Source organism: Canis lupus, chromosome 15 (genome assembly GCF_003254725.2).
Source record: "Canis lupus dingo isolate Sandy chromosome 15, ASM325472v2, whole genome shotgun sequence".
NCBI lineage: Eukaryota > Metazoa > Chordata > Mammalia > Carnivora > Canidae > Canis > Canis lupus.
The window spans coordinates 22291511-22312730 of NC_064257.1; the positions used below are offsets into that span (position 1 = coordinate 22291511).

The window sequence follows — 21220 nt, forward strand, 5'->3', positions numbered from 1 at the left end:
GAGAGAGAGAGAGAGAGAGAGAGAGAGAGAGAGATGTAGACACAGGCAGAGGGAGAAGCAGGCTCCATGTAGGGATGTAGGGAACCTGACGTGGGACTTGATACTGGGTCTCCAGGATCACGCCCTGGGCTGAAGGCAGGCACGCTAAACCGTTGAGCCACTGGGGCTGCCCAAAAATGTCTATTTTTTTTTTAAGAATGCAGAAGCCCTTTTGCATGTGGGTAGTGAAAATATTTTTAAAGAACTTTATGATGGTGTACCCAGATAGTGAGAATTTGCATCAGGGAATCAACTAGCTGCTTGGGCATTAAAGCATTCATCTAAAAAGAAAATCACATTGTAGGGCAAAATGGTTTAGTAATAAGTTCTGAGGAGAGAAGGAGAAATTTAGTGAGTGTGGGGGTGGGGATGTAGAATTAAAGAATGCAAAAAAAAAAAAATCAAGAAATGCTATCCTTAAGCCGAGGCATATAAAATAGGCTCATAGATAATTTATGCAATTTCATCCAAATAGACCATCCAACTAACTGATATAGTAGAAAAAGCCCTGGATTAAGGGATGGGAAAAACAATGACAATCACAACCAAGTTTGGGTAAGAGCTCCACTGTGTATTAGGCTTGCAACGTAAAATCAGTTAATAATCTATACATCTCAGGTTTCTCACCTTTAAGTTGGAGATGGGACTTTATTTACCCAGTCTGTTGTACAGATCAAATGAAATATCCTACTGAAATGGATCTGTATCAAATCAGATCTCTAAGAAAAGCGGAGGGTGAGGAAGGGGAGAGAACGTAAATTTCTTCCTTTTTCGACTACCAGTCTCCCAGTCATAAAAGCACAAGGTACAGGCCCTATTAGCTGTATATTATTCAGGACAAAATCTACCAATATTGATAATTTAAGATTTCCCCCTTCTTTTTCATTAGCCTTTTAAAATGAAAACCTAGTCAATTTTTGTAACATATATTTATTGGAATTCAAGTAGTGACAAGTTGTGACAGCCTGGCTCAAAAAAGCTTAAACTTTAAAACACTTGTAATAAAATTTCAAGTTATAGTCATAATTTATGTTACCTTATTATAAGAATCTTAAACTTCTGACTCTAATAGAGCTTTTAAAGTTCTTCTTTGTAATCTGGTCATTTTGTAGTCAAGGTACAGAAATATGACACTCTGTGTCACTTACCTCCAACAAAGAGCAATCTGTTGTTTAGATAGCACTTAACCTCAGAGAGCTTTTCCAAAATGGAAAGTCAAGAAATGTATTTAGTTAGAGGTATGTAATAAAATAGGAAAAACAGTTTCATTCTGTACCCAATTCTTTTTGGGTCGTACATTACACCTGTTGTATATGCACACTCACTCACAGAGATCGCACACATACGGTATACAACATGGACATCACAGAAAAGATGGCCAGTCAGCCTTCATCTTTGCAGCCAAGGGTTTTCATTAGTGGGTAGTTAATAATTGTTATTGGGGTCTGCTCTGTATTCTGCTTATAATTACAAAGTAAAGGACAAACTATGGGTTTATTATGTCCTATGGGAAATACATAGTCCTAGTCTGGAGAGAATTTGGCCTCCTGGATTATTTTCTTACAACAGACTCTGTGAGTCATGACTGTTTCATTTCAGACTGGCCAGGAAAGACTAAGTGATAATAAACCTTTAATCAGAAGAGTAAGATAGCCTAATGGACTGATGAATATCTACTTTTTATATGAATACTCTTCAACACGGTTCTATTGCTGCTTTTCATTTGGCTTTCAAGTATTGACAAGTGAAATTCTTTTATGGAGGACAAATAGCAGTAATATCTTTCAATCCGTGAGCATGCATTGGGTAAAGTACTGGAAATAGAACAGAATTCTATCCTTACTGTATTTAAACATAGGCTTACTACAAGTCTTCAGCCAAAGTCCCAAACTGAAAAGTGCCTCCTATGATAGTTATATTCAGTTACGTATGTGTAGGTAGATCGGGGATTGGACTTTGGACAAACCTAGGTCGAAGAATGATCTAATGTCTTATATCTAAATGTAGTATTATCTTTATATGTATTCCCAAACCCATGTTTGCAGCTAAGAAAAAGCACAGGTTTAATTTAGAAACCACAAAATGTTTATGTAAATGAAATCTTGTGCTACAAAGCGACTATCTTAAGACTCACTGTTATTATTTTTTTACCCACTTATTATCATAAAAAAACTAGTTCTCAGATTCTGCATACAGACAGCTTTATGTAAAATATATAAACATTTGTCCAAATTGGTACACAGATTGCATAAATATGGCAATTAAGATTGCATTTACAGATGTGCATGTACAATGTTGTGCAAATTATCACAATATTACAATTTCAAAAATTATTCAAATTGGAATCCAAGTAGAGCAGTTAGTGAAAAAATACCCATGCAGAATTTAAATATCTCAGAACAAAATTTAAATGTCTTCAGTAAAAGGTCACACATTTAAAATAGTTTTATTCATTTTATTTGTATATGTCAAAATACATTTTTATTTCCAAAATAGTGGGTTTTGCAACTAGTTTCATGCAGAAACAAGGTCTGCTCAATACTACCAATAAAATCAATATAGCACAGTAGCTGTTCAGTTTTAGATACAAAGAATAAATAACCTAAATACAAAACACTAAAATATTAGAAACATGTATTTAATCATTCTTCACAGGCATCCAAACTTCACAAATATAATCCTTAGCATGCCTAACTGTTGTGCAACCAGTATATGTTGCAGTCACTCAAACGGATCAATTATCTGTATATTTTACGTCCACATAAGACCCTGGAAATTCTCTCTATTCAGACCCACCATTCATACAGTTACCAAAAATAAAATTCCCATAACTATCCTTGTACCTTTAAAAATCAAGAATCCTGAGCTTGGTAGTAAGAGCATAACCTTATATCTTCATAAAACCAATCAAGAGAGAGAGGACTTAAAATCCTGCTTACCAAAACACCCTTTCCCAGCCCCAAAGTAATCTAAAATAGGCAGTAGAACACAATGACCTTTTAAAATGAAGGGGTACAAATTCACATTTAATATAGTATACAATACAATCAATAATACAATTAGCTACTATAAGCTTTACAATGTACAATTTATTCAAATGGCTGAACTGTTCAGTGGTTAAGGAGACAGTTATGTGCCAGAAAGATGTAATATTTTTTGCATGGTTTGATGAAAATATAAAAGCTATTTGTCCAAATAAAAGCCATCTTCACTATGTACTTGGTTTTGCTTTTTTTTTTCTTTTTTCTTTAAAAAGGCCACTGAAATGTATAAAATGGTTTGAACATGATGGTGGTATCAAAGTCAATGCCTCTTCACATGGCAATAACAGTGCATTTAACATTAACTCACGGGTTAAGTCTGCAAATGATTTCATAGCATTACTTTGGCTAGCACAACAGTTTTAGACAGCACTCAGATAAATATCGGTATGTGAAATGTGAAGCAATTATCTTATGCAAATTTAATTGTGGTTGAATACTATCAAATGAAAACTGGAAATAAAAGTAAAAAGCACTTTACAGTAGAAAACTTTTGTAAAGATAGGGCTCCATTGTAATGTGTTACTTTTAAAGTCTTTTTATCACATTGTTAGCAAATTTTGTTTTTAACACTATTTTGGAGTAGCCTACTTTGCATTAACAGACGTTTGAAATAAGAAAATAGTCAAGCATGCCATGTGGTGGTCTAAAAATCAAAACAATACACTTATTTATATATACAGCATCACTCAGTACCTGCTAAAATGAATGTGAAGATTACAGAATCTAACATCTTATACTACAATAAAAAACAAACAAAAACAAAAAAGTGACCAATGAAGGCAGAAAAAAGGACTTAAAAGATTCTAATCTCAATTGACTTTAAAGCATTCATATAAGAAATAAATGCATATTGCACAAACAGTGAAAGCAAATGTTCCACCAAGCAATTCAGTTCCAGGTGGAAGACAACACAGCATGAGCCTAATACAGGACAATGTTATCAGAAGAACAAGTGTGTTCCTTTCTGTAAATGAGAAAGTTGTGAGAACATAAAAGAGTCTGCCACATGAAGAGTTAGAAGGAAAAAAATACAAACCCAAACTTAGATGTAAAGCAAAAAAATTAAATATCGAAAAACTGGAAACTGTGGCACATCAGAAACTGTTGAATAACTGTCTTCTGTGAGAGCTGAAAGTTTTTGTCGACACAAAAGTATTTATGTACAACTAAGGCTTACTGGTTAAATATCTGAGGCATATCTGGCCTTGAACACTTTCCTTATATGCTGGAGCTGTAAACAAGTTTTCTCAGTCATTAAAAAAAAAAATCTTCTCAGCAGCTGCATTAACATGAAACAATGGTCTTGATACAAGAAAAAAAAAAAAAAACAGAAAATTAAACAAAACAAAATTCCTAGATAAGAGGGCATTTGGCAGGATATCCGAAAATGACAGTCTCCAAGGATTCCTCCCAGGCTTCCAGTGACTGTCAGTTATGGTCCACTGGGTTGCTAATATGTGCAATTCTGTTATTTGCTGCTTTTTATTTGGAAAGTTTGCTTATAACTCTAATCAAGGCCCCATTTTCATCCTTTAGCCTCTGGTTGTCTGCTTTTAGGTCTGGTAACATCTGTGAGGGGAAAAAGAAAAGTTTTATTTCAATTAGAAGATACAATGTTACTCTTAATAAATTTTGTTTTCACCACAAGACACATGAACAAGCTCTGTCAGTTATATAAATTTCTAGTGGCTAAAACATATATGAAAGAAGAAAAAACTTGATTTGTGAAGCTAATTAGTTTAATAAATGATGGAATTAAAAGTTTATTCTTCCAAAGTTATCAATTGAAATGTACTAAATCACTTGCTATTATGACTCACAAGCACACCATATTAGAGCAGCCAAGAAAATGAAGCCTGTTTTTGTTAGGATAGGCTCTCAAAGGGAGTTCCTCTTAGACTTCCTGTCGGCACCTAAACCGAGGTCTTTTACTTTATTTACATCGGACCTCAAACCATCGTACTTACTATTATTCCACAAGAAAACCAGCCTATTTGGCAAAGTTTTGATTTGTTCTAAATTATTAAAATCCCTTAAAGGATTCACCTGTAGTCCCAAGTTTAAGCGTGTAGTACAACGTCTGATCCAAGAAAGGTGCTCATTAAATTACAGTAATTACTACTATTAAAATAGTATAAAGTATAAGTCAAAGTAGTCAGTCTGTATTTATGAAAATATCTAAGCCTTGAAAAAAACCACCGGTATTTGGAGCAAACAGAAAAACAGAAGGAGGGGGTGGAAATGTTATCAGTAAACTGGATTTTCCACTAAGAACAAATTAAATTATATGTGCTCTGCCAGATTTGCTAGGAAGCGGAACAGCTTATATTTTGGACATTAAAACATACTTTCCAAAGATTCCAAAATCTTTCTTTAGCTATCAAAATGTATTAGATGAAAAATCAGATAAAAGTAGAACTTCTACTTGGCAAAATTACCTTAAGCAAAATCTTTATCAAGAGTTTATGTGGAACCAATCAATTCTTGTGTTCACAATGTATGGATATAAAATACAGTAATCTCAAGTTTTTATATTAGGATACCTCTGTAATAAAGAACTAAGTGAATATTAACTACAGTGGTTCTGATAGAAAATGACATTATTTTGAAAAACTGATAAAGCATGCTTAATCTTCAGTTTCAACATATTAATTATATATAAAATGTTATACTGCTTATGCTCCATTTTCTTTCTAGTAAAGAACTTAAGTCATATTTTTAGTCCTTAAAGTATCTGTAGAGCCAAGAATGTGCACAAACTTTGTAAAAGTGCAGACAAATCTTTAAATCCCTAAATCATCTCCTAAATTTATTGTAGTTTATCAGTCAGAATATACAATTAGTGACACTTTCTAACATTCTGAGAAGCCATGCATAATTAACAGTTATATGATAAGCTTCAGACACAATGGCATTAATTTGTAAAAGTGAGCTTAAGACACGCTTACTAATACAAAAACACCTGCCTGGCTCTACCAAGAAGAAATGATGAAACTATAAATTATAGGTTCACAGACTGCAGTTGCCTACAGAACCCTGAGCGCTTGGCTACCACTCTTGTCAAGGCCCTATTCTCAGTCAGCAGTCGCTCATTTAACTCTCTCAGAGTTTGAATTTGCTTTATTTGGTGCAGGTTCTGCAGGAATTGAAACATAAAGAAATAGAAAATAAAAAAATAAGAAAATGGAAAAGAGTACAATAAAAACACAAAGAATCACAGATAATGAATACAAGAAGAAAAAAATTAAGAGTCTTGACTATAAGGATATTCCATGAGTTTTACAAAGTAAACAGTGCAGTCCTAAAGTTCCATATCAAACAAAATACATACACAAAATCCAAAGAATTTGTCTCCAAAGCCATTCAATAATAATGTTCTAATAAGGAACCAATTTCAGTAATATAATAATTAAATCCTGAAATTCTATGGGCACACCTTCCTATGTACCAGATCATTAATACATAATGTGATAAAGATATTTTATGCAAGATAATATGATAAAAGGTAATCAATTAACTATGCTATTTTTCCCCCCAGCAAAGAGTGTCCCTTCCAACATTCAAAACAAATAGTTACTTCTACAGGTAATTTAGAGTTAAACAAAACATAGCTCTGCTAGTCCACCACTCTAATGTCCTTTATTTTCAAAAGAAAACATATTTGTATTGAAAACCCCTCCACCATTTACTCTCTAGGAAACAGAGTATGTGAAATGCAAAGAATAATAAATCCCAAATCTTATAGTTATTATTGTCTAATTTCTTTGATACCTGAACACCAAAAGACCCATAAAAACTATCAATTAACAAAATGATCTGAATTATAAATGTTTTCCTAACTCACATAAAACTTGGATTTAGGAAGAGAAGCACAAAATATAGATAACCCATAAATTACATAATCAGGATTGAGAACAATTAATGTAAACAATTAATGTAAACCTATAATAGTACTGAAAAACTTGAAACTCATAAACAGCACTATTTCTCGTAACTAGTAGCATGGTTTACTTACTTTGAGTTCTTCTTCCATTTCAGATATTCTTCTTTCTAGAGCTCTTCGTTCCTAGATCAATTTAAGGTACTGATATTAATCACATAATTATATTATTAATTTTCTTCTAAATTGTGAAATAGTGACACTTTAGAGTCAAAAATCAAATCAGGAGCGTGTGGAAAAAGATGTGATGCCAGTGATGTGTAAAGAGCCAAATTTTGAGATAAATAATTACGAAGATTATTATTTTTATTAATTTCTATAAGCTCTTTCTTTAAAGCTTTGACTTTCTGGTAGCTTGGTACATAACATGTTGATACTATTTTTTTAGTTCAATTAAACTTAGGAATAGAATAAATCAATATTCAAGACTGAGGATTATATAGAAAAGAAAAAAAAACACACATAGATGCAATTATTCTACAGTGACAGAAGCAGAAATGCAGGAAGCAAACATGCCTAAAATATGTGTACTTTAAAATTTCAAAAGGATCTAAGACCTTCACCTACAATGTATACTAGCCATTATTTATCCAATTGACTTTTACAGTTTTGTATTTAGGTTGACATTGTGTGCAGCATTAACGCAGTGAATCTAAGGAAGAAGCAACTGCAGCACTTATTTTAAAGTACCTCCTTCCAAAGAGTGATAGGCAAAGGCAACATACACTACTGCAGTGTCTGGTTTTATTCTCCCTTAAATAAGAAGCATTCTAGAGTGTTATGCAGAAAGCAAGCAGCGGTAATTAATGTGCTGTAAAACTTTGGTTAGGTCATACCGCCCAGAAGATACTGACTCTTGCCGGTCACCTTTCAGATACAAACCATTTAAATTTAGTTTAATCACTATGAATCTCCAAGACATTCTTTCCCAGATTAATAATTGATGTTGATATTTAGTAAAGCAGTATATTTACTGTAAATGTTAATGTTTTTAGATTATGTGATGTAAAAAGTAGATGGAATCCTATGCACAGACGTTTAAGTATCATGTTACTGTTGATAGCTTGTTTAAACACGATTATATAGACAAAACCATTATTTTCTATGAACAGAACTTTCTCCTAGTTAATAATACAGCCATGACTAATTCATAAAAAACACTATATTTCCCCAACAGTGGGATATATAATGTTATATGTGATCTTCATAACTTGGTGAAATCTCATAAATAGCATACTTTCCTTCAGCCTCATCATCAATTTTATTAGGTACCTTTAAGATTTTTTTTTTAAATTTTTATTTATTTATGATAGTCACAGAGAGAGAGAGAGAGAGAGAGAGAGAGAGAGGGAGGCAGAGACACAGGCAGAGGGAGAAGCAGGCTCCATGCACCGGGAGCGCGACGTGGGATTCGATCCCAGGTCTCCAGGATCGCGCCCTGGGCCAAAGGCAGGCGCTAAACCGCTGCGTCACCCAGGGATCCCTACCTTTAAGATTTTAACTACTTTCTGGTAAAGCAAGACAAGCTGTCATGTCACCAAATCAGCAACTATAAAGTTGTATGGGATTTCTTCTGTTTGACAAACTTTTTAACATCAAAAAATATGGTTAAGAGAAAATACATGTAAAGTGCTTAGCCCAGTGCCTGACTGGTACATTAGAGTGCTGAATAAATGTTAGCAGTTATTATTAAAACTATGATTACTAATGACTTTAAATTGAAAGTGAATTAGCTACTTTGTAATTTATCTGCATTTGACAGGCAGACAGACAAAGGAGGTCAGGTGACAATGTCAGAGTATGAAGATGTGTATCGTGTGCACAAGCCTAGAAGAAAGAAGGACAGACATCATTTCTCTTTTTTTTTCTTCGGTCAAAAAGGTAAATTCGCTATTTTTATAATGGAATGGAAGAAAATGTTTTATCAACTGCTCCTGATTATTTATTCTTTGACCTAGCTACCCAGGATGTACTTTCTTCTCTGGCTGAAGCCTTGTAGGTGTAGCCACTGCTCACTTAGACTAAGAGACACTCCTTTCTTTAAAGTTTGATCATTTATACATTCTCAACTGCTCACTAAACTTGTAGAGTTATTCCTATGGCCACTGGCAGACCTCTGAGCAATAACAATAATAAAGAAACACAAGTGAATATATCATAGTCAGGTAAAAAATTATAGAAAGATATAAAAGAGCAAAAGGCTTTTCTAGTAATCATTTTTTTTGTTTAAAATATCCTATTTAAAAAAATATCCTATTTAAGTTAAATATTCAAATTCAAAATTAAACAAAGTTATCATTAGTTTTAAAAAGATTTTGAGAACTTGATATCCTTAGAATCTTTACAAACTTTAAGAATGTATTTAAATTTTCCAAAGAGTTAAACTAAATGAATGTATGATCAAAATATTTTAAGTATACCACCACAGGAAACCAAAGAGAGATAAGGAAACCAAAGAGAGATAAATGGCATTTCAAAAACATCAGATTCACTATTCACAATGTGTACATTTCAGAATCAAGGCAAAGATTTTTTTTTAATCTGTTAAAAGAATAACATGGTAAATTTAAGTCTTATTACCTAGACAGGTAATTTCATGCCTAGAGAGATCCTACAGAACTGTAAAGAAGCTAAGCCAGAAAACATTCATAATTAATATTAATTTATACTAACAAAAACTACCAACCATAAAAACAATACTAAAGGACAATAAAAAGATCTTTTATTGCTTACGTAAATTAAAGGGGGAAAATGATATTCAATAAAATGGACACTTACCCTTTTTTCCATTTCTAATAGTGACCTATCAGCAAACCTTTCTTGTCTCTGTAACAAAGTAACAAATATAAAAGGGATGTAAGTGCAATAAAGGTGGAAGGAGGAGAAGGAGGACCACAGTATCTCCTCTAGTGGTCTTCAAATAAATAACAATATTCACAGAGTATAAATAAAGTATTCACAGGTATAAATAAAGGAAAAACAATTTTGTATTGAAACAATAAAGAGTTAAAGGAAAAAAAAAAAGAGTTAAAGGAATACTTAGAAATAGAATGGTCTCTACATTTCTCATGGCATACCCGTTACTTTTCCTCAGGTTTTTACACAATATAGTGGGGCTAAGGATGGGTAAGGACTGTTCTGTGGAACAAAACCAAAAACATCCTAGAGTTTCCTCTCCAATGCTCAAGTTCTCTTTTCTTTTCTTTTCCTTTCCTTTTCTTTTTTTTTTTTTTTAAATCTTATTTATTTATTCATGAGAGATACAGAAGGAGAGAGAGGCAGAGACACAGGCAGAGGGAGAAGCAGGCTCCATGCAGGGAGCCCAACGTGGGACTCGATCCCAGGTCTCCAGGATCACGCCCCGGGCTGAAGGTGGCGCTAAATCACTAAGCCACCGGGGCTGCCCAAGCTCTCTTTTCTTATACACCACTAGGAATGGAGGCTAATCTGAATGATCAGATTCCAGGACCTTGACTGAAAAGTAGTTCAGTCTTGGATGTGAGTATCCAAGCAGCCAAACCAGTAAAATGGCCTAAATTTTGTTGTCTCTCACAGCTTCGTCTTGCTCACTCTCTATCTAGGGTTTTCTTTTCCAATCATCCACACTCAAAAACTGGTAAGAAGGTTCACACCCCTTGTCACTTAAAAGAAATTCTAGCTATACAGCTTTTCTTCTGGAGAGCTTAGGGCTTTTATTTTTCTTGCTTTTTCTGTACCCAAAGTTGACAAAATCCTGAGATTTGGGGGATGGAGAGGGCCCTTGGAGTTTTAATCTACACGTTGCAGCCAATACCTGAGAGCTGTGCATGTGGATACTGAATAAAGACCCGGTTAAAAACAAGTGGCATCCTAGGGGTGCCTGAGTGGCTCCATCTGGTGAGCAACTGCCTTTAGCTCAGGTCACGATCTCAGGCTACTGGAATCAAGCCCCTCATTGGGCTCCTTGCTCAGTGGTGAGTCTGTGGCTCACTCTGCTCTCCCCACCAACACTTGCACACTCTCTCTCTCAAATAAATAAATAAAACCTGAAAAAAAAAAAAACCCAAAACAAAGAACAAGTGGTATCCTGGTTCTTACTTATATTGACTTCTGTACATATATCTCCCTTGAGATTCCTGGTCAGTTTGCTATAAAAATCATCAAATGACTCATTTCCCAAAAGTGACTTTGCTGAATAATCAATTTTACCAATTTACCAAAATCGTTTTTGACTTTAACAAGAATGCTTTTATTAACCACAAAATATACTTAAAAATATATTTCATCAATTAAGCGTTCTTTTTTTCTTTTTAAAGATTTTATTTTTAACTAATCTCTATACTCAACGTGAGGCTCAAACTTACACCCTAAGATCAAGAGTCACATTCTCTACTGACTGAGCCAGTCAGATAAAGAAGATGTTTAGGGGCACCTAATTTTTTGTTCTGTCAACTATTTCAGCATTCATAATTTAGTATCATCAAGGCCTGTAACCAAGTTACTTTTTGATCTTCTTTTCACAGTTTTTTTGTGAATATGATACATAAAATTGAAAGATCCGTGTCCTTCCTTTTTTTCTGTTGTTTAAAAATTTTTTTTTTTAAGATTTAATTTATTTATTCATGAGAGACACACAGAGAGAGGCAAAGACATAGGCAGAGGGAGAAGCAGGCTTCCCGCAGGGAGCTTGATGCAGGACTTGATCCCAGGACCCTTGGGATCATGACCTGAGCCAAAGGCAGATGCTCAACTACTGAGCCACCTAGGTGTCCCATTGAGCCATCCAGGTGACCCTCTGTTGTTTTAAAGGGTTTTATGCTTTTGTGCTTACTCTTCCTGGAAAAATAAAAGTCAATGTATTTTAATTACTTATCACATTCAAAATGTCAAATATGATGAGACTTTTCAGCTACTTCTGATTTCTTTTTGATGTTTTAAAATTTAAATTTTGCATTTTAATTGCTAAAAATATAAAACAAAGGCTAATATGCTCTTTGAGGATCTGCAAATGAATCCTAAAAATGCTTTAAAGACTGAAAAATACAGGGGTGCTTGGCTGAATCCATCAGTAGAGAGTTACTCTTGATCTCAGAGTTGTGAGTTTGAGCTTCATGCTGGATGTAGAGATTACCTTAAAAACAAAAAAGACTGAAAAATTTAAAAATGACATTCAAAAGCACCCAAAAGAAATCAGAAATAGCTGCAACAATGCCATTACATAATAAGTTGATAAAATTTTAGATGGAAAATTAGCATTTTTTGAGGATTTTTCTTCAAATAGCAGCATTTTAGCAATTTTATGATTCATCTGCTAATTTCTTAGATTAAAAAACAACTTAAAAAAATCAACTTTAGTTAGTATTCTGGTGAATATTCTAGTCAAAGCGGTTATAATCATAATTAGTTAATCTAGTGAATGGCATTTGACAAAATATTATTCATCAAACTGGTTTCTGGTAAATCAGTCTATTTCCTCTGTTAGAGATTACAGGAAGGAGGGTGGCTAGACTAGCGCAGGATTCAAGAATTCTAGAGTCCCTCAGAAAAAACTCCTTGCAACTGTCAAATTGCCACCACTATGTATACTCATGAATAATTATGGAAGTAATGCCCCAAAAGAAAATAAAAATCAGGTGGAATGATTCATAGTAGACTTAAATGCTCAGGATAAATACTCTAAAATTGAATAAAAAGTTTAATGTTTATCAGTTTTGCCTTTATATGTGCCTTTAAATTTTAAGGACATTTACGTAGTTTTCCCAACTAAGATATTAACTCAGAATATGTACCAATGTCTTATACTCTGAATTACCCTTCCCATTATTCATTGACTATGCTGGGCATGGTACTCAGAATGTCTGCTAAGGCAGTTAACAGTAACTTGTTTTTCTAGACACAATCCATAGGATAAGAAATTGGTACATGACCCAAAGGCAACTTGCTATAGGTTGTCCAGCGTCCTATGAAATGGTCACTAACAGGCTCATGAGCCGTAACAGGACTGTTTCATGCTGATAATAACTGGATAATTCTATCAGTTTCCCTCTCTTTTAGGCTTTGAATGAGAGACATATAGGAAGAATTAAATGACAACAGGGGAAGCAAAAGAGCAGAGAAACAGAGAAGGTAGTAATAAGCAGTAAAAACACAGATTAGCTGACTCACTGTAATGACAGGACACAGCAGTAGGAAGCAGTGGACTTTTTTTTAAAAAAGCAGTGGATATTTTTATTTAGAAAACACTTATGATCAAATCTCTAGAGCTAAAGCTATTTTCAGAAAACTAGTTGTGATATTTTTGTGTGAGGAGGCTCACGAAACTATTAATGCAACCCAAAGAATGATGACTTTCCAGTTTACCATGAAGCCTCAGTGTACCCCAGCAAGTTGTAACTTGAATGACATTCCAAGGTTTTATGACACCTCACTATGAAACGTGTTCTTGTTCTGACTTCTTTGTGTATCTTTATAGTAAACTCTCATCAACTGATGGAATCTGCAGAACCTTTTTAACCTCATAAGGTTAGCTTAACTCCTGGAATTTTGGCAAAGCCTCCACTGTGCGTAAACAACTGCTTCACAATGTAATAGTGGTTAACAACAACAAAAAGGGACCTGGTAACAAGTTAAGTTCAACACAGAGAATTAACTTAAAAAATTATAAAAAAAGATGAATGTAAAAGAATGACCAAAGAAAGTATACAAGCTTCATTTACAGAACCAGAGATGTCATTTTTAGAGCACTGATATTAACTGGATTTCAAAAGCTGAACTGCAGAAATATACTACAAAGTCTCAGTTTAAAATTAAACAAGTTTGTTTTCTTAAAAATTACAGGACTGCTTAGAGTCTTTTAAAAAAAGGCCAATTAGCCAATACATAGTACAACTCTAGTTTCAGATGCAGTGTTCAATAATTTATCAGTTGCATATAACACCCAGTGCTTGTCACATCACGAGCCCTCCTTAATGCCCATTATCTTTTAACACATGAACAATATTCTGCAAAATCTCCAAGATGTAGTACAGTATTTCCCATGAAATACTTGGGTCAAAAAAACGTCTTTTCTTTGAAGGGAGACAGGTGGAGAATGGGGGAAGGAATGTGCCTATTACTATCCCTTCAATTAGTATTCCATGGAAAAAGCTTGGGAAACAAGCTAGATCCTACATAGCCTAGATCATAAGTATATAGCTGTGAATTTTGTTTGGCTATCCCAATTTTGTCTAAAATGGTCTCCTATAGGCTGTTAAAGAGAAGGTAAGTTAAAAGACTTAACAACAAACTATCTTCTTCTAGAATTAGTATATCAAATTAATTCTGGGAACAAACAAAATATTTATAATGAATAAAAATGATTATATAAATTTTTAATGGCTTTAAGAAGATTCTGTATAGATGCTATTAATGCCTTGCTACATTTGGTATGCTGGAAATAAGCATTTAATCCCTTTATGTATCAAAACATAGGTATTTTTCCCTTAAAAATACTTAACCTTTCCATTCTAATACTTCCATATTTTTAATTTATTCTAGAAAGAAGTAAATGAAGTTATCAGTAAACTGTATTGATTCCTTATTTTAATAAGCTATTATCAGTAATCAAACTTCTGTTTTGAAGAAACATCTGAAAGTATTTCAATATAATATTTTAGATAGAATAAATCATAACCATTATCTTCAGGGTAATAGAGAGAAAAAGGTACAAACCTGGGTGGCCTTTTCCAATTGTAATTTAAGATCGGTCAGTTCCATATTTGTATCATGTAGCTGTGCTTTCAGCTTTTCATTTTCAGCTAAAATTTGTTCATAAAGCTATAAAAATTAAGGGATAACAACAAATTACTTTTCTCTTAATATTTTAAGATTTTCCACTGATTACTTTGCAATATTAAAACCAAAAGATTAATTTACATATGAGCCTTTAAAGGATCCATAAAAAATATTTTAATGTTTTACAGTTGCAAGGAAAACATTTTTGGTTATACAAGTATTTGTCTCATGTAAACTCTTTGACAAATTAGTTCCAGTATTTAAAATTTAAGACTTCACTTAAAAAATTTCTATTTTCACTAAAAAAAAAAAAAAAAAAAAAAAAAAAATTCAGTCCTATGATAAAGAGGGACTACATATCTAAAGAGCAACTATAGCTGGGGCTGAGAAGTCACTAATTTTCATTTAGGGCCTGTGAGCTTTTCTGCCTATTATTCTCTCCTGAATTCCTGGCACTGACATGGATCTTCAGTAGTATTTATCATTATAATTGTATTACTTTTACTAAAATTTAAAGGAAAGTGAAGTACTTCTTGATACTTTCATTAATACTTGAACCTACTACTTCTTTCCCTCTCATCTCTACTATTACAAATACAGATGGTTAAAATAATCTCTCATCTAGACTATCCTTCTAGTATTAGAATTATTTTCCTGACCTCCCTCTAATTTGTCCTATACATAGCATCAAGAATTAATTTTTTAAAATGATAATCTCAATTTCATATGCTAACCATTCCATTAACCCTGACATTAGAAACCCTTGAATAGCTTCCCAGTGTTCTCGGTATAAATGTATCCTTAAAATAGCCTGTAAAGCACTATATGATCTGATCCCGGCCAGTACAACTAACTGCAACCTCACACTACAGTCCTTTCTGCTCTACTAGCCATACTGAGAATCAATTACTTCAATGCATCCTGTGCCCTTCTACCACCAGGTCTATGTCTTTATATTTCACTTCATGCAGAAAATTTTTTTCTCCCATTTTGCCAATTCACTAATCATCCTTCTATGATTGGTTTCTGAAGCTTCACTTCTTAAGGAAATCTATCTTTAGGCCCTGTCACTTTCCTTTGTTACACTTTCATGAAACGGATTCTTTACTTTAGGATAATTGTTTCAATTTTTAAATCATACATTTATTAACATGACTGTCTGATGTTGTTGGTCTCTCCCACTACATGAAAGATGTCCATAAGAGCAAGGACAGTATCTTCAGCTCTACTGCTCATACGTAGAAGCTCACTATTTAGGACAGTTCAGTGTTTAGTTTTTACTGAATGAATGACAATCTTATGCAAAAGGTAAACTGACCCCTCACTTTCCTTCTTTTGCAGACTTGGCTTATAAGAAAGTAATTTAAATAGCTGCCAACTACCTGGGGAAGGGGAACATGTACAAATATCACAAGCCTTCTTTTTTCCCAGAAAACTTCATCAGGTTTATTCTAAGCTCATAATATTAAGAATTATGATAGAATCCTAGACTGTTGAGTTTCCAGGACTTACTTCTTAAATACTTCCAGCCTTAAGACATAATAGCACTTATGCTACCATAGGTTTTTTTAGTTACCTAGGAAAAACTTGATTCTCCAAGGAAAAGCTCTGTTCTTTGTTTGGCTGCCTCTTACTGACAAACAGGTAAAGAAAAGTGTGTGTGCATGCTTGTGTGAGTGTACACACACACAAACACCCCCGAACCCCCACGCCCATGCCTCGCTTCAGCTCAATTACAGTGTCCCAGTATCCTAGCACTGGCCAGAGACACTTAAGTGTGAAATAAAGTCTCTTCCCTTTAAAAAACAAACAGCTCTTTATATTACCCCTATCATTTAGTGCCCCAAACTGAACATCAAAGTAAGTTATTTCAAGATACTGATTTCATTATGAGTTTCCAGGAATAATATCCAAACATAAATATATTAACACACAAAAAAATTTCTAATTAAATATAGTTAAATAATCCAAGTACCTTTTTAAAGTCCGTTGAGTCGTCCTTTTCTAGCCTGCTACTATAAGGTTTTCTTTCTTCTAAGTAACTGTATGATCCTGAGCGACCCAGCAAAGAATCATACCGATCACCAGCTGATGTGGAACTGGTTTCGTATCTTTAAAAAGATGAGTTAAAGTCAAAATCTTTATTACAGACTTTTACAGCTCACATTAACATGCATCCTAGCATATTTTAACTTGACATTCTAAAATAGTACATAACATTCTCTTTCATCTATTATCATTCGTATTTGTGATATACAATGGAAAGTTATTTATAATACTATTAATTTCTATCATTTAAGAAAGAAATTCAATATATCTGTATCTAAAAAGTCAAAACTGGTTTCACATCATGATAAATTTTTTCAACAATTTTAAACCATACACTTTCTCTACATTTTAAAATCTCTGAAATCAGAACATGACTTTTAATTGGTGGTGCATTATAGTTTAACTGTTAGTACTTTTCTTTTAAGTGGTATGTAATTATTTAAAAATTAGTAACATTTTAGGGACGTCTGGGTGGCTCAGTGGTTGAGCGTCTGCCTTTGGCTCAAGTTGTGATCCCAGGTCCAGGGACTGAGTTCCGCGTCAGGCTCCCTGCAAGGAGCCTACTTCTCCCTTCTCCCTCTATGTCTCTGCCCCTCTATGTCTCTCAGGAATAAATAAAATCTTAAAAAAAAAAAAAAGTAACATTTTAGATTTGATAAACTTGTCTATCCAAAGTGATAGATTATAGGTCTGTCCTAAACAGAAAGAACGTAGCTCATCTGTACATGAGAATTTTCTTCTCTTGTTCTGAATTCAGGTTACCTTTTCCTGATAAATGCCTGTACATTTCAATTCAACAGAATCATCAGTATATAAAAATTTGTTCCTGGTTTTACAAGGTTTTGGTTAACTAAAATGAGTGAGGGAAATGGAATGCAGATTAGACTCAAGGACACCGTGGAGGTTCTCCAAAATGAGTAATTTTGAGCTAAATGACAATTTTTAGCATCTTCATTGTTTTTCTTTTATCTAAAGCAGGGATCAGAGAGATTAGGAATACCCTATCAAATAAATTTCTGGTGGGTTTCATCAGCCCCTGCTGTTATTTAATGACATAGTTAAAATGAAGTAACTTAAAAAGTTATCACTGTTATAAGGATTTAAGAAAATATTTTCTTTCTTAGTGACTTACTGTGACTAATGAACTAGACATAAAAGCTTTGACAAAGAAAGATGGTAACAATTATTGGGTCATCTAAATATCTACAGATTTTTACTATTAACTTACAAAATCTATAAATATCTAAGCAACCACAAATAAAAATGTCAGTAAAAATGTAAAACATACCTAGGAATGGAATCCGTCTAGAAAGAGAAAAACAAACATAGGCTTATTAAATTTTTATACTCTCATTAAAGTAACTTAACTGATGAAGTAAATTTAAAATTTATACTGTTTTCACACTATTAAACTATTTACTATACATATATGTTTTAACTTTACTGTGATTGTTCCTAGAAAGAAGTTCTAGAACAGAGTCACTATGTATTTTTCATGCACAATGACCATCCATACAATTACACTTGGCAATTTATGGTCATCTTTTATGAATTCCTACAAATGCCACCAAACAATATTTTTAATTAGAAGAAAAAAAGGAGGCTAAGACATATACCTATTACTTCTCCCTATTCAGCAGGAGAAAGCAATATGTTTGTTTACATTAAGAAATATAAAGTTTAGTATGTGACATCCCAAAGCAACTATTTTTCTCATTTTTTTCTGTTTCTGAGGCAATAACTCAAGAGGCAAATGAATACTTAAGGTGTTTATGTACAATAATATGGACATAATTTTGCTTAAAATTACTTTCTAGAAATCCAGCTACAAAGTTTTGCAACTGGAGATAGGAAATTATGACTTAACTTTCTCAAGCAAGTGGTATACTTTATCAATGTTTCATAACTCTTCTTATCTACATGGTGAAATGATTAATAGGGTAAAAGAATTTTAGTTGGAGACAAAGTAGTTTTTTTGGTGGTCATCTTTAGCTCTTTTCTTTGCTATTAAAAATCTTGCTCAAACTATATTTTTCTGTAAGGCAACTATTCAGAAATGGTTTGTTAAATTTCTGAATTAGGTTATTTGTATTTTCCCATTATATTTATCTTTGAATGCACTGTAAAATTATTGCATTCCTTTGGGATTGTTTCAAGTCTAATTAGGATTAAAAATGCCTTACTAAAGTCTATTTAAATTTCCTTGCAAAACCAATTTTAATTTTGCACTTGCTTCCTAATCTTTTTGATGTAATGCTTTAATTTCATTGATTTGTTCATTAGTTTTATGGCAATTAATAATTTTGAAGTTAAATTTCAACTTTTAAGAGATTCAAATTCACACACTGCTAAGAGAATAGACTTTGAAAGTTCTTATCACAAGGTAAAAAGTATGTAACCATGTGTGGGAATGAAAGTTAACTAGAGTTATTGTGATCATTTTGCAATATATACAAATAATGAATCACTATGTTGAACACTTGAAACTAATACAATATTGTATGTCAATTATATTTTAATTAAAAAATAACAGAACCAAAAACCTCCAAGAGATATTCAAATTCAAAAAAATATCTGTGTGTGAAATAAAAAGTGTACCTATCAAATGAAAACATTGCCATTTTCCTGACAGTTTGCATTCTGGTTCACTGATTTAAATTTAAGAAAAAATAAAAACTCCAAGCAGTCACAGAAATCACTCAAATTCCATTTCTTTGTCTTTAAAAATCGTGGTGCTATCATTGGTTATTTTTTACATTTTTGAGATTGTAATAAAAAACACATGACATAAAAGTTACCAGCTGAACTACTTTTAGGAGCATAGCTCAAGAGTGTTAACTATATTCACATTGTTGTGTGATATATCTCTAGAACGTTTTCATCTTGCAAAACAAACTTTATCCCCATTAAACAACTCCCCATATTCTTCTATGCCCAGTCCCTGGAAACCACAATTCTACTAAGAGTTTGAATAGTTTGGATAACTCATGTAAGTGGAATCATACAGTATGTCTATTTTGTGACTGGCTTCTTTCATTTAGCATATGTCTTTATTTCATAAAGTAATGTTCTAGCTCCTGTGTTTTAAAATTCTTTTTCCAAAGTAAAAATACTTAATTACAGTACTGTAAACTCGTATGAAAGTACCATAGCATAAAAAGTTCCTCTATAAACTCCCCCGTTCCAACCCTTTAGATAACAAGACTGTGATCTTTTTTGTATACGTATCCACATATGAACTTCTGATTTGTACCGTTAAACTAATCTCCATAAATACTATTTCAATAGTGATCATACCGAATCTGAGCCTTTGCCAATTTCACTTTTTATATTAACTGTCATGTCTTTGGTTATTAATGAGATTAAATGCATTTTCAAGCTTACTGGCCATTTATATTTCTTTTGTAAAATTCATAAATTTCATGTATTCAGTCTTTCTTTTCCTTGAGTCTTTTTATTTTTTAAAATTTTATTTATGTATTTGAGATAGAGAGCAAGAGAGAGAGCACAGGAGCAGGAGGAAGGGGCAGAGGGAGAGGGAGAAGCAGACTCCCCGCTGAGGATGGAGCCCAAAGTGGGGCTTGATCCTAGGACCCTGGGATTATGACCCAAGCGGAAGGCAGATGCCTAACCAACTGAGACACCCAGGTGCCAAAGGGTACCTAATCTTTTAAATGTTATAAAAGACAGCTAAGACTATTTGCTTTTAACTGAGCAAATGTGTCTCAACTTTAATAAGGGTATTTTTTCTGACATATTCTAGTTTTATATGTTTAAATAATCCAATCTCTTATTAATCTTTTCTTTTTCTTGCCTTGGTATCATACTTAAATCCTTGATTTATTACTAATGTCCTTTGCATGGTAAAAGTTTATTCTATAACCTGAATGGACATTCTGTTATCAAACACACTTTTCAGATGACGACGTTATTTATTTCAGAAAACACAGAAGAATTTTGCTGCTAATACTTTTACATGGAAAAGTAAGGGCTGATGCTACAAGTTTTTAAGAGTGGTATACTTAATGACTAGAAGCACTTTTCTAGTTTATTGTAGTAAGACACTGTTAGTGTTAACCTTTATTCTTCCTTTTCCTCAGGGTGTACTAGAGATTCAGTTTAAGTGAGATGGTATATAGCCCACATTTGCAGCAAAGTGGCTGCAATATCCTAGTGGTGGAACTTGTCTGGCCTAAGCCAATTATTGTAATCCTAGCGCTGTGAGGTTAACCTGCTTGAGGATGAAGTGGACATAGAGGGTTGTGTAATATAACTGGAGAATGTAATAAATTCTCTTTGTTCAATTCGGTTTGAGTTGGGTTTTCTGTTATTTGTAACTAAATGCTAGCACAAAAGCAAGTGTTCAATAATCCCCTGTTTAAAATGAATGAAACCT

The 21220-nt window shown here is 33.3% G+C and overlaps 1 protein-coding gene across 6 annotated transcripts in view; it reads right to left on the reverse strand.

Moving 5' to 3' along the window:
• Positions 1–2480: 2480 nt before the first annotated feature.
• Positions 2481–21220, reverse strand: part of PPP1R12A (protein phosphatase 1 regulatory subunit 12A) — a 139179-nt gene continuing 120439 nt past the window's right edge. For 2 of the 6 annotated variants that reach the window (XM_049094407.1, XM_049094405.1), the window contains 7 exons: positions 18113–18129; positions 16751–16886; positions 14713–14817; positions 9802–9849; positions 7099–7149; positions 6050–6219; positions 4515–4652 (listed from right to left, as the gene is read on the reverse strand). In XM_049094407.1, the coding sequence (XP_048950364.1) occupies positions 6085–6219; positions 7099–7149; positions 9802–9849; positions 14713–14817; positions 16751–16886; positions 18113–18129 (492 nt within the window). In that variant the 3' untranslated portion in view covers positions 4515–4652; positions 6050–6084. Of the gene's footprint in view, positions 4653–6049; positions 6220–7098; positions 7150–7859; positions 7891–9801; positions 9850–14712; positions 14818–16750; positions 16887–18112; positions 18130–21220 lie in introns of those variants that run through there. The other 4 variants (XM_035698801.2, XM_035698800.2, XM_049094406.1 and 1 more) reach the window with 4 other exon arrangements.